The 13,892-nt window shown below is 32.4% G+C and overlaps 2 protein-coding genes across 3 annotated transcripts in view; one reads left to right on the top strand and one right to left on the bottom strand.

Annotated features, from left to right (window-relative positions):
- Positions 1 to 988, top strand: part of LOC110227833 (fructose-bisphosphate aldolase 4, cytosolic) — a 2,048-nt gene extending 1,060 nt beyond the window's left edge. Inside the window, exon 4 of the mRNA XM_021023595.1 lies at positions 1 to 988. This exon is cut by the window's left edge and continues 1 nt beyond it. Coding sequence (XP_020879254.1) covers positions 1 to 734 — 734 coding nt within the window. The 3' untranslated portion in view covers positions 735 to 988.
- A 2,977-nt stretch (positions 989 to 3,965) lies between these two features.
- Positions 3,966 to 7,406, bottom strand: LOC9307123 (trihelix transcription factor PTL). 2 transcript variants are annotated; one of them, XM_021020436.1, is made up of 3 exons: positions 6,675 to 7,406; positions 4,851 to 5,551; positions 3,966 to 4,766 (listed from the first exon to the last, which is right to left on the bottom strand). In XM_021020436.1, the coding sequence occupies exons 1-3, from the start codon at positions 7,139 to 7,141 to the stop codon at positions 4,246 to 4,248; spliced, it is 1,689 nt and encodes a 562-aa protein (XP_020876095.1). In that variant the 5' UTR covers positions 7,142 to 7,406; the 3' UTR covers positions 3,966 to 4,245. The 2 variants fall into 2 exon arrangements, with proteins under 2 accessions (XP_020876095.1, XP_002871053.1); XM_002871007.2 differs by having other exon boundaries at positions 3,966 to 5,551.
- Between the last annotated feature and the right edge of the window lie 6,486 nt (positions 7,407 to 13,892).

Below are 13,892 nucleotides of genomic sequence, written 5' to 3'. Positions count from 1 at the left end.
GGCGAAACACAACCATTGGCCTTGATGGACTTGGTGACCGTTGCAAGAAATACTACGAAGCTGGTGCACGTTTTGCAAAGTGGCGTGCTGTTCTCAAAATTGGAAACGATGAGCCTTCTGAGTTGGCTATCCATGAGAATGCTTACGGTTTAGCAAGATATGCAGTTATTTGCCAAGAGAATGGTCTTGTCCCCATTGTTGAACCAGAGATTCTTGTTGATGGATCTCACGACATTGAGAAATGTGCTTATGTTACGGAACGAGTTCTTGCGGCTTGTTACAAGGCTCTTAGTGATCACCATGTGATCTTAGAAGGAACACTCTTGAAACCAAACATGGTTACTCCAGGTTCAGACAGTGGTTCTAAAGTTAAACCAGAAGTGATCGCCGAGCACACGGTCCGTGCTTTACAGAGGACGGTTCCTGCAGCGGTTCCAGCCGTTGTGTTCTTGTCTGGAGGACAGAGTGAAGAAGAAGCAACTGTGAATCTAAACGCTATTAATCAGCTCAAAGGGAAGAAACCATGGAGCTTGACGTTTTCGTATGGACGTGCGCTACAACAGAGTACACTCAAGGCTTGGGGAGGTAAAGAGGAGAATGTTGAGAAGGCTCAAAAGGCGTTCTTGGCTAGAGCTAAGGCTAACTCTGAAGCAACCCTTGGTGGCTACAAGGGTGATGCTCAGCTCGGTGAAGGTGCTTCCGAGAGCCTTCACGTCAAAGACTACAAATACTAGAAGGTTATTTTTGGAATTTCAATATTTTTTGGAGTTTTGGTTTTATTGTACTGATTATATAATGTGAACATGTGATGGTGTGATTATTTGTTTTTTTGAGTACTTGGGCATATGATATATCATATATGTAGCCTGGGCAGTGTAAAGTGTTTATGATAAACCCTTATCGTGGGAAAATTTTGCTGTAAATTATTGTTAAAGGATGTATATAAGTTAACATCTACAGTAATAAAATTCTATTATGTTCTGCTAAAGTTTTATTCCCAGTTATTAAATTTGCAAGATAAAATAAAGCAGATGATCGTAGATGGCATTAGTTTCTTACAATTTTAATTTTGGGTTATGTAGCTCCTCGTTCTATAGATGTAACTTTCTCATATCTACGTTGACAAAAGTGTGACTTTTTTTTTTTTTTATGATACTTAAATTAATAACTAAAAACTCAAAAATCCAAAGAACGAAGAATTTGAAGATTGAATGAGAGGGGAATATTAAATTGATAGATTTCATATAATGAGGTGATGATGTGTCTAGTCGTAGGGTGGACAGAATAGAGAGACAATGGCAGTGACTGAACGTAAAATAGGGTCCTCAAAACAGTTTTGAAAATCTTTTGCGATGAATAATGTTAGGATGAGTTACTCTTAACTTTTTTTTTTGGTTAATAGTTTCAGCCTTCTTATTCACTACTATCATCTTTCTTCGCAACAGGATATTCTTAACGTTCAGTTGTAATTGCAAAATTTTATGTATATTATATACTCTCTACGTTTTTTTATAAATGATGTTTTAAGTTTTTATTTTTGTTCTTAGATAGATGATGTTTTCAGTTTTCGATGCAATATTAATTAATTTTTTATTGGTTTTAATGATTTATAATTATGCAAATTATTTTTTTATTAGTTGATTAGATAATAAATGATGTTTTTATTTAGAAATAAACAAAAATTAAATGATTTTTTAATCTGTGTGTATTCCTTTAAAACATCATTTGTATAAAAGAACAAGAGGAGTATGTATAAGGATATATTAGAAATTTTCAAGGTTTAAATTTTTGTTTACATATGTGTAAAATTCTAAAACATCAAGCTCATGTAAATGGAAAAAGTATTTAACGTTTCAAGGGTTTTCTGGTTAGTTCCTTTAAATAGATTGAAATTTCTACAAAAATGGATTGCTCTGAAGAGTAAACATTGGACTTCAAAAAGTTATTGTGACGTGTTCTCTAAATTTCCACAAAATATATCACTTTTATGAAACAAAAAAAAATAACCAATATATATATTTTCCTTGTTCAAGTATCAACACCTATATCCACAAATCAAACAGTTAATAAAGTTTGACAAGAAGAATCATCAAGCTCTAGAAGTAAGAATGGTCTCGTGTGGAACCCATAAAACGAACAAAGCACTTAAATGAGAATAGAGACAATTCAGAATTAATCAACGTTATCAATAATGTGTACGTACGAAGGATTGTATTGACTCGTGCTCGTGTCTTACTGTCTCTATAGGGAATAGGGACAAAAGGAGAAGAGTGAGATCATGGAGAGAGAGATAAAGGCAAATGGTTACTTTCTCTCTGACCATTAACACACTGAATCGACCAGAGCTTACTTCACTACTCTTCCTCTCTGTCTCCATCTACATAACTCTATCTCCCTCTCTTTCTCTCTCTAGGACGATTACCCCAAATTTACAGCTCTAGCCTTCTATGTATGTTTTCTTTGTATCTCCATTTATGTACATGTATTAATTAGGTTGAGTCTTCTAGACCAAATCAAGTTCAAACAAGTTTCACGATTTACAACGATCAACTAACAATTCAGAAGAGATGTTCGATCCATTTCAAATGTTACGAACTTTCCATGGGAGAAAATTGGTCCAAAAACCGGTTAGAGAAGAAAAAGCAAGTTTATTTACACATTTTATTTTATAGTTGAAAAAAACATATTATTTTATTGTTCTTTTTTTTCTTTTTCAAAAAATAAAACTCACTTATTTTATAGTTGTTGTTTTTATCTTCTGAAAAATCCATTTTATTACTCAACTAAGACTAAACGTGTTTTTCCTTTAACTCAAAAAAAGAAATGATTTTTCTAAAAACTATGAAATTAGATTTGTAAAGTTCCTACTAATTCGGTAATTCCTAATGAAAACTTAAAAACCCTATTATGAGAGTTTCTCCACAAGAAACTTAATTTGTTTTTGTTCTTTTCCAAAAATTGAATTTATTCAAATATTTATTAAAAAACTATAATATTTTCAGTAAAAGAAAAAAAGAAAAAAAAAACTCATTAAACCTGTTGCATGCCAATGGACAAGAACCGTTTGGTTCATATATGTTATTGTTTCTCGAATCTATTCATAGTCTGCCAAAGAAAAGCATAGAAGTATGGGCTCAGTCAATTCCTTTCATATAAATCATCAAAATATTATTAATTCAACCCCCCGGAAATTTTGGTTTAATTCAAGGGTCGAGGGAAAATGTCATGTTCATAATTAAATTATCATAGTTAAGGGCCCTGTTCTAAAAATCCCCGCCTAGACCCGATTACTCCCCGCTTAATCGCTAGGCCCACCCTATCCGCCTCGATTAATGACTAATCCCTTAAAGAAATCAGTCACCCGATTACTTTCCGCCTAATCCGATTATTCCCCGCCTAATCCAATTATTCCCCGCCTAATCTTACATACCCCGATTATTTTTAGATTGCCAGTATAAAAAAACTTTTTATTTTTGTTATTCAATCATTTGAATTGGGAGTTTGTAATGTTTTACAATAATTTATGTTCATATTTTAATAAAAATCATAAATATTTGTCTCAAAAATACATTTTTATGTGTTTACTGCAATTTTAAAAATAATATTGGATTAATATGTTTTAAAAATATTAAAATAACCCTAAAACTAATCCCCGATTAATCCCCGATTTTAATCCGATTTTCCGATTAATCGCTAGGCCCATGCCGAGCGCCCGACTAGCGCCTAGCGATTTTTCAAACAAGGGTTAAGGGTAAAGTAGAATTACGCTTAAATATTGAGTGGCTTGAGGACATGCATGATTTGATTTTTTTAGTTATCCTATGACATGTCTTGTCGTCTGCTCTTGCGTGTCTATGCCTTTGGATGTGAAAATAAATTCTCTTATAAACATTGATATTTATGAGATACGATCTTTGAATTTGCAGTATATAAAATACGTATGCTACTGGGATCAAAATTCAATATTTAGAGAAAGATTGATATAAAGTCTTACAGAATGAATACATGAAAACATAATATATAATCGTTGGTTAAAGCCTAATTTGATTTAATTCTTAGACTTTGTAATCTTATATATGTTGATATATAATTCGTTAAGCCCCAACAAATATTTCTCAATTTCTAAACATAATGTGACATATAATAGCTAAGTCAAGGTTTATCTCATATATAGCTAACTCAAAAGAATTAGTTAACCACATGATTACCTTCTTCTTCTTCTTCTTCATTATTGAGAGAAATTACTTACTGATTCTCTCCTTTACTTAGCCTCAAACCATAACTCTCCCACAAATTCTGATCTCCATCTCCCATGAAGAACGGGAAGCAGTTTGTACTAGCTGCCATTGCGCCGCTCGGATTTCCAGCGGTTACGTTTGCGTTTGCGTTTGATGTTGAAGAACCTACATTGCCTTGTTCGTTCATCTGATGCCGATCATTATCATTATATCCACTTTCTTGATTATTGTAGATTGGATTTTCTTCATTTCTCGGATAGTACACGCCGCAGCTCGACGAATTATCCTTTCTTTTCTTGTTGATTTGCTTCTTTTCTTTCCTCATTCCATTACTTATCCATTCCCACTTTTCCTTGCATAATAAGGCACTTCTCTGATCAAACCCTAACTGAATCAACTTCGACGCGATTTGCTCCCATAAAAACTCATCTGAGCACCCTCCCAATATCTCTTGAAACGCCGAGTCCATGCTCGTTCTTATCTCCATAAGCTTCAAAATCTCTTGCTCATCCCAGCAGCTACTACTTCCTTTAACAGAAACATTGTTAGTCATTGTTTGATCGCTTCCATTCTCATTCTGATTCTCACTATTGTTTCGGATCTCATTATTACCATTAATCTCTTCTGGCGACGAACATAACGGCTTTATCAATGGCTTTCCTGTCAAGTATTGCAATGCCTCAATCACCGCGACATCCCTAGCTTCCATCCTCGCCCTCTCTTTAGCCCAAAACAAATGCTCTTTATCAATCCGTGCAGCTTCAATCTTCCTCCATTCCTCTTCTTTCATCATCCGTTGCTCCTCTTTGTCTTCAATAACCTTTGTCAACTTCTCAAGCCAAACATCTTGCCTCTCTATCAACCTTTTCATGTTTGTATCAATGAACTCCTTGATCTTCGCTTTCCAACTCCTCTTTTTCCTTCTACTACTAGAATCATTCCCTTCCGAAGAGGAAGTCATCAGCTCAAGCTCGGAGGAGTTGTAGTTGTTAGAAAGACTAAGGCTCTGATGAAAACCATGAACACTATCGACGTTATGGATGTTGGACGTTGTTGTAGTAACATTCATAGGGTTTTGAGTATGGAAACCATGAAGAGCACTGCTCATGAACTGCGTGTTATGATTAGGACAAGAAACCAAGGTATTGGAATCGCCGTAGAGTGCTTCGAGCTGCCTGAAAAATCTGTAATGTTTTCCGTCTTGTCTTCCGGCTTTGCCTTCTTTAGTCTTCCTATAGTATTTGTAAAGATTCTCAAACTTCTCTCTGCATTTCTTCCCACTCCTTTGGTATCCATGTTCCTCGGACATAATCCTATTTAAGAAAATAGTAATGAAAGAAAATAAGAATGAGAAACTAAATCCACTCATGTTTGATTGAATTCGGAGCAGTGCCCTAATCTTGAAACTAGCTTGAATCATAAACTATTGATAAGATATTCATATTCATTTACATGCATATATTAGATTCGATAGTGACACACATAAAGTTTGTCTTCTTCTTACATACATTTGTTAACTTTCGGACCAAGACTGTTTCGAGACTTAGTTACTAGTGGACTAATAGTTTATCACAAGAACATGTTTCGATGCTCAGTTACACAAAAGAAGAGGGTACATATCTTCAGAAGCTAAGAAAGATGAATCAGAAGTTATCAGTAAAAAGAAAAGGATAGAAAATTAAAATCAAAGTCAAAGAAGATAATAAATCTTTTGGTTTTACTCTTGTTTATGTTTTACCCTTTTGGGTTTTTAAAGCACCTGATAGTGTCTTAACTGAAACTGCCAAGGTCTGGTCATTCTCTTGACCAAAACAAAACAACTCCTAAAGAAATTGTTTGAAACTGACCACTCTATAGTTTATACATCAATATGTGTGTCTGTGTATATACGTGAGAATGTACCACACATTTATATATACGTCTGCATAGATCAGCTGAAAAAGTAAGTTGAAATTGAGGAACCCAAGGAAGAGTGTTGAGGTCACATTCTTTCTTGTTTTTAATGCAAGAATTAAAAAAGATTAAAATTGTCTTCGGGATTATCACTTGAAAGGTCTAATTTTTAACAAGAAAGCGTATGAAAGGTCAAATCTTTTCAAATCTGAAAGAAAATCCACACCAACAAAAAATACTCAAATGTTTAAGAAGATGGAAGCTAATTAGTGTTTACTAACAAATGTTATCACTTTCATCGAGTGGAAATTAATTTTCTTCTAATTGATCAACTTTAAATTAGGAGACATTATCTTGAAAAAAAGAAAGAAAAAAAAACTAGAGAAATTATCGATGAATGAAACTCTTGTGGTATGAATTGATCTAAGAAATATGCATAAAGTTTTTTAAAAAATTGTTTTTGCTTTAAAAAACCTGCAGAAAAATGATGAGAGAGAGAGAGAGAAATTAGGGTAAGATCGAGAGAGTTGAAGTGAAGCAAACCTAGAAACTTCATCCCAGAGAGGTCCTTTCTGATTAGCTTCTTTGAATTTATGATCAAGACGAGATCTAATTTCCAACAGAGTTAGGGTTTCTTGTCTCGGCCACCTTCCAGTTCCTCCGCCCTCTCCTCCACCTCCGCCGCCGAAACCACCACCGTCAAGAAACCCACTAAACCCAACACCTCCTCCACCACTAGTACTCGCGTTCAAGTTACTGTTATTTCCAGCCGTCGAAGAACCTCCTCCACCCAATCCATGTATGCCACGTGGCAAGAAACCCATATCTGGATCAGTAGTGAACTGATGAAGACGGTGCGGCGGTGGCTGCACAGGAGCGAGGTTAAAACCGAAAAAATCAGAGGGAAAATGAGAAGAAGTAGACGGTGTTGTCGTGGTCGTCCTTCCTCCGCCTTTCATGAGCTGCCGGAGCTCCGGTATACCGTACTGAGGATGCTGATCTTGATCCATTGTTTTCAGATTTCTATTCAGCTGAAAGAGAAGATCAATCTATCGATAGTGAAGGGAAAAAAACGGTAAAGGTTAAACCTTTTAATTCCAAAAAAAGAGAGAAGCTTTTAATTTTTAGAGATAGAAAGAGAGAGTGAAAGAGAGACAGATCGTGTAGTCCACGAAAAAGGTCGAATGTAAGCTACAGAAACGATATGGTCCCATGACTTAATAACACTTTATATTCTTCTTGAATGTGTGTGGGCGAGAGAGAGAGAGAGAGTGAGAGATGAGAGAGATATGTTTATAATTTAGATATACAGATCTTTTTGTATGAGATTTTGTATGTATATGTGTCTAGCTCAGTTTTCATTATCTCTATCAAATAATTCGAATACATGTGTGCATTGATGTGTATGTATTCATATCAATGTAAGGTTTTGTCTCACTTAGAGACAATAATAGATCGAGGCACTTGTCTTTGAATTTGGGGTTTTACGTTCAAAATCTAATAAGATATGTAGGGTTTTTAAATAATTATCCGAAGATATATAGTACTTGTCTTTTGGTTCTCTGTAGAATTTAATTATGAAATTTCGTTATTTGGATTTGTTATGAGGATAATTGCACTGCAATTTGCACATGTGACTCCATGATTGGTACAACCTTTTTCGGAAAACAAAGGGTTGCTTATAGAATTATTCATTTAGTTAACATCATTATTTGGCTTCGCTCTTTTGTTTTTCTAGCATTTTTTTTTTTATTATAAAACTGTGTGATTTACTTTGTGAACCTAAACCTAATAAGTAGATACTTATTCATTTATATAATTCTACTTCTTATAGAAAGAAATACCTCTGCAGTAATCATACAACTGGAATATATATATAGTATAGCATGCAAAGAAAATATGTAAATATTGAACTATAAGCTACGTATACCCTAATTATAAATCAATAATTTTCCAAAACATTGGATTTATGACGATTCCATTGTCATGTTAACCGATTCATGTACCTTTTGTTTTACTTTTAAATCTGCGATTCAGCTTTTAAGGGTTCGTATTTCTAAAAAAAAGTTTCTTCTGCATACATAACTTTTAAAGCTAAAACTCCAGAGGCATGTGTGTGAATTTATTAGAAAAATTAAATAGAATTAAGTGGCCGCAATAAGAGGGGGGTCCTCTGAAAATTACCAAATTATTGGCTTTTATGCTCCCCAACATTTCAACCTGTCTAATCCCTAACCATTTGGCTTTAGCGTCCTTTTTGACACTTTTATTGCTTCAATCCTAATGTTCACTAAGTTTTTAATCCCTTCTACCGTTTTCCGAAAATTCATTCTATAAGACTGGAAAAAGTTCAAATTCAATTTTACACTTACTAATTTTTGTATCTTTTTTTTTTATCAAAAACTAATTTTTGTATCTATAACTCAAAGCACTTTTTTAGCCGATTGTTAAGTTACATCAATAAGATCAAAGAGTGTTACTTGTACAAATTTTTATAGAAGCAACATCATCAGTGCAAAACTAAATTTTAGCCAAATGCGCATAAGATCCTCTAACGATTGACGGTCAGATTTGGCCCTGATGTTTCGAATATATATATAATCCTGTCCAATTTCCTGAATAGATGTTGGAGAGTTAGTGAGATGGAAGTTATTAAGTTGGTTATTGTGTCCATGATAAAATAGTTGGTACTGTCGTGAACCAACGAATCAGAGAACTTTTCATTAAATAAATTTAGTGGACTAATGAAGAAAGAACCAAGATTATGAGAATAATAGCAGGAAAAAAAGAACAAGATTTTATTACTAAAAAGTAAAAAATGACGACCTTAAGACACGTGTCATATTCATAGCCGTCTATTAGAGGACCCTTAAAAGTTTACCCTTTATTGACTTGAGGTGGGAGACATCAACAGTCCCTAAGCAGACACGTCCCAACGACGTCGTTTTTAGCCGATTGCTTTCTTTTGTTTATCTAATATCTACTCTTCTAAGTTCCATAATTTTATTTACATAGAAAAACATACTTGCATCTTCCATGGCTTGGGCAAATAGACAAGTAGCTAGGGTTTGCATTTGTCACCTACCTATTTATTGTTTCAACACCGCCAAATTAATTGACACCTTATCTTCTTCTTTTTCGTCTTTTATTTATTTGTAGTTTTTTTTTTTCTATTTTAAGGAATCTGATTCAAAAAACGAATAAGAAACCATTCGTTTCTATAATAATTTTTATATAACAAACAAAATTTTGATTTTGGTATTATTATTAGTAAGAAAATTTGGTTACTACCTACACACTATGGTATTACTCGAACTTGTGTCATCCGATCGATACCATGACTTTGCTACGAGTGTCATTTGAGGACTTGAACAAAGTTCTTATCCCATAATTCACACATGGGTTTGAATAGTCCTCTTTTCATTCACAAATTTAAGAGCAGATGATGTATCCATATTCCATACTATCTTTATAGGAAAATGAGAAGGTATATAATTAACAATTAAAAATTAAATATCTTGAATGCTTTCAAACCCTAGAAACAACTTTAATTTGGTATATTTTAACCGCATCGACCTACATATATAATTATATATACATGTCTTTGTTGATAAGTGCTCAAGAAGTGGCCTATAATTTCCACATCGGCTAGAGGCGAAGTAGCATGCTTTTGCGCGAAAGTGAGACTAAAATCTGAACTCTACTAAGATGGGTCGATGTTATGGACACATGCATGCCATATTTTTCCAAATTATATAACAATAATAATAGTATGCGGTAGGGCCTTTATTCATTCGTACATCACCGTAGTATTCCTACATTCATTATAAATAAAATTTCTATAAGGGTACAATTGTTAATAAAAAAAATTATTGAACGCGAGTTTTATCAATGACACATCCAAAATATGACTTACGTACTTACGATCAACTTTCACTTATACTGAGTTGTTATTTCCATTTACAACATTAGCCATCGGGATTTTAATATATTCTATGATTCTCTTTCTTTTATATGAAAATGTCATGATTTTCTTTAAAGCAACCTTTGGTTTTTATTGAAAAAAGGGAAAGTTGCCTCAACCATGATCTGTTTTATATAATACAGTATATTTTTGTTCTATCATTGAAGATCTATCTCTTTAATTTGTTAACAAGATCCATCTTTCCATAGTTGTGTATGAATCAGTATATTATATTCCTCAGCAATCATATCGTTTAAAACTTTTAATTTTTAAAACTGAAAGACATTCTTCTCACAAAAGTTGTGGACCACGGTACAAAATATAGAGGGGTTTTATTTCCAAACAATCAGTAGTTAATTTTACTTGATTAATATTTGACATGAGGTAGCTAGATGCCGACAAACACGTAATGATCATTCTGATTTATTTTAAACGAAATATGCTAAAGTGAAGATGTAATAATTTCTTAGAAAGGACAAACAAAAGCAACATATATGTACAGTCACATTTTATTTTCCATCTGCCTAAAGATATATATAACGAGGTGTTAACTGGTGTGGAAAGAGAGATGCGCAATCAATTCTTAAGATTACAGAAATACCAAAAAAAAAAAATGGAAATATATAAAAGCAGAGAGTACGTAGAGAGTGATGAAATCATGGACAGTGTATAGTAACTGTAAGAGAAGAAGAGAGTTCTTAATAAGGGAAACATGCTGAACAGAAGAATCTCAGTCTTGCTCACTCAGTCTTTTGTCTTAAGCCCGACAAATAAATAAATAAATTTAAAAATTAATACTTAAAATGTATTTGTAAAACAAAAACAAATGAAAATATATAATTAAAGAGGAAAAATATTAATGAGAGTGTCTGAAACTCAGAGTGGTCAGACCTGATGACTTGCTTTTCACGTAGGTAGAAGTTCGATCCATGCAATGTACACATATCTATATACGTGTGTTCATATGTACAGACACAGTGTTTTATAATTTCTACCATTACTGCTCTCTAACAGTTATTTTATTTATTTTAGATTGGTTGCTAGTAGAATAAGAACACTTTATGTATAAGAACTAAGACGACGAAGAAGTAAGAAAATTTTATTTTTGCTTGTTTCAAAAAAAAAAAAAAAAAAAAGATGTGAGTTATATTAAGGTACGGTATCTACCACGAAAAGCTGTTGGGAGTTTTAATTTGTAGAACGAAAAAATGTTCAAATTCTTAAGAAGAGAGAGTAAATGCTGAAATTGGTTAGAGACTTAAGAATCATCATCAGTAAATCGGACGATTCTTTATCGAATAATGATTCTAACTAAAAAACCAAGTTTTTACAAGCATAAGATACTAAGAGAAAAACAAATTAAAGTTAGTAGATATCAATGATATAAATTTAATTTCTATAGGGAACTTATAAAATTTAACCTCAATATGTGTGTGTGCGCGCGAATCAATTACAGGAAAGACCCCATAAAATACACATATCAAGTGTTGCAGCCTGGAGCAATCGAATTGCCTAATCTCTTGCTTCTTCGATGCACACATCCTAAATCATGGCACGATTATGACAGCCCTTCCCCAAATTTCCATTGATTATATTTTGTTTTGTATAGGGGATCATTATATTGAAAACTGAAATAACACTTTACACTAGCGAGTCATTTAACATCACGAATATTGTAGAGTAAAGTGATATGTTTTAGCTTATAATATAATCGCTAAAACATTTTTTCTTATATTATTTGAGTTTTCAAATTTTTCATTGCAACGTTTATGTTTATTTAATTTTATCTGTAGTAATAATAAATATTGGTTACAATTCAAACAGAAAAATGTTGAAATAAGTTAAAACAATTTCTTATTTTTTGCATATTTATCCAAAACATCTTATAAAATGGAGAGGTAGTTATTAAGTAGAACTGTATATGAAAATGTTGTAGAACATCTATCTATATTAACAAAAACTTAAGTCTAAATCATATGTTGTATTAGCTTAATTTCAATCGAATGGAGTACTATAAATTTTGGAAAGGTGAATACAAATTGTATAGGCTTATAATCGATGTTTGATAAGAGGGGTACATTGATGGATGTCGATAAGAATGTGGGGTCACACCCACCAGCTGGATTATGATATTTGATATTTTATATTTTAGACTTTTTCCTTAATTTTTAGTTTTGCCTTTCTTATTAGAATTCGAAAAAAGGTTTTTAATTTTATAGTGCGAAGGCCCATGTTGATGGAAGGTTTGAAACGACGGATGCATGCATTTGGGAACCCTGAAAGTATAGATTATATACACAATTGGTATCACAAGTTAAATGATTTCACACTCGATGAGTGTATAATTTCCGAATGTTAATGTCTTTCCAACCAGTATAGTCTATAAATAATATTATATTTATGTTATGTAGTATGATTTTAGTTGATTTCTAGCACTTTATAAACTGGTGAAAATTTGAAACGAAAATTTGGATCGAGTTTTGCAGCACTACAGTAACTAAAAGTATATATGATTTCTTTTGTATTTGTATTGTACTTCGATATGCTGATTTATAGTTTTTGTCGTGTCTTTTTTATATCCGTATTACATATATTATCGTGTTTTTTTAAATCATATGTTTTCAGCGTAATTTTATCTTTTTATCAAATAAATTAAGAAAACAGAGAGCAAAATAGACAGGTTTTTTTTTTTTTGTTATGGAAACAAATTATAATAACAAAAATATGTTTGTCCTTTGCACAAAAAAAAAAAAAAACAAAAATATGTTTGTCCATATATATTTTGTTTCGTTACACCCAATATTGTATTTTTCTATCATTTTTAATAACTCATATATAATTTGTAACTGGAGATAAAATTAGTAATAGAAATAGTAGTACACTAGTATCGCTTAAAATTTAATAAATATGCGATCGAATAACTTATTCACTATACTTAGTGGTGGAATTGAAGTATATTATGATTAAATTATTAATCAAGAGTTTTGAACCAAAGTCCAAATGAAAATGGAACTCACCACACTAATCCAAAACCCAATCCAATTGGTTTAACTTTTAATCTTGAGTATTTGACTTTTTTCATCAAATAGGTTTATATTTTGGTTTTTATGTATAAAACAAGAAGACTAAACAGGGTCTCCCATTAACATCGACCTTGAGAATTAGGTGGAGAAGCTCTATATGACAAGAAAAGTGATTCCGTATGAAAGGGTTAGTGCCGATTTCAAAAGGTAAAACGTTGAAATAATAGAAAAGGAGAAAGCTATCTCAACAAAATTTGAATTTTAATTTAACAGTATGTGCAAATATATATTTATGAAAGCATACCCCTCCCTCTTTTTCATTGCCTTTTTGAATTTGTTTTTCTTTTATAGATCTTGTCAAGATTTGTCAATAGAACATACACTATCTCAATTCTTATAAAGCATTATTATTTTAAAATTCATTTATATTTTTTTAGTTTTATCAATTAACCAAATGGAAGATTCAAAAAATTTCATATATAGATTTGATGATTGAAATAAAATAAAGATTTTGATTGATGTATAAATTTTACCAATTTTTTGTCACTAAATATCATAGCGACATAAACAAAAACGACAAAAACATGTACTAGTAATTAAGAGAAGAACTATATATACAAAGAGAAAGGCAAACATATTATTTTGAGATATTAATCTTGGCAATAAGAGCTTATGGTATCAAAGGTTGGTCCGATTAGTTATTAGAGATGGAAAATATTTTGGTTTTTGACGTGGTGTCGGGGGACCGTTAGGGAATGATAGATCGTGACCCCA

This window comes from Arabidopsis lyrata, assembly GCF_000004255.2.
Source record: "Arabidopsis lyrata subsp. lyrata unplaced genomic scaffold ARALYscaffold_6, whole genome shotgun sequence".
Lineage (NCBI taxonomy): Eukaryota > Viridiplantae > Streptophyta > Magnoliopsida > Brassicales > Brassicaceae > Arabidopsis > Arabidopsis lyrata.
Note: the sequence above shows the minus strand (reverse complement) of the source record. Positions and strands in the feature narration are given on the sequence as shown.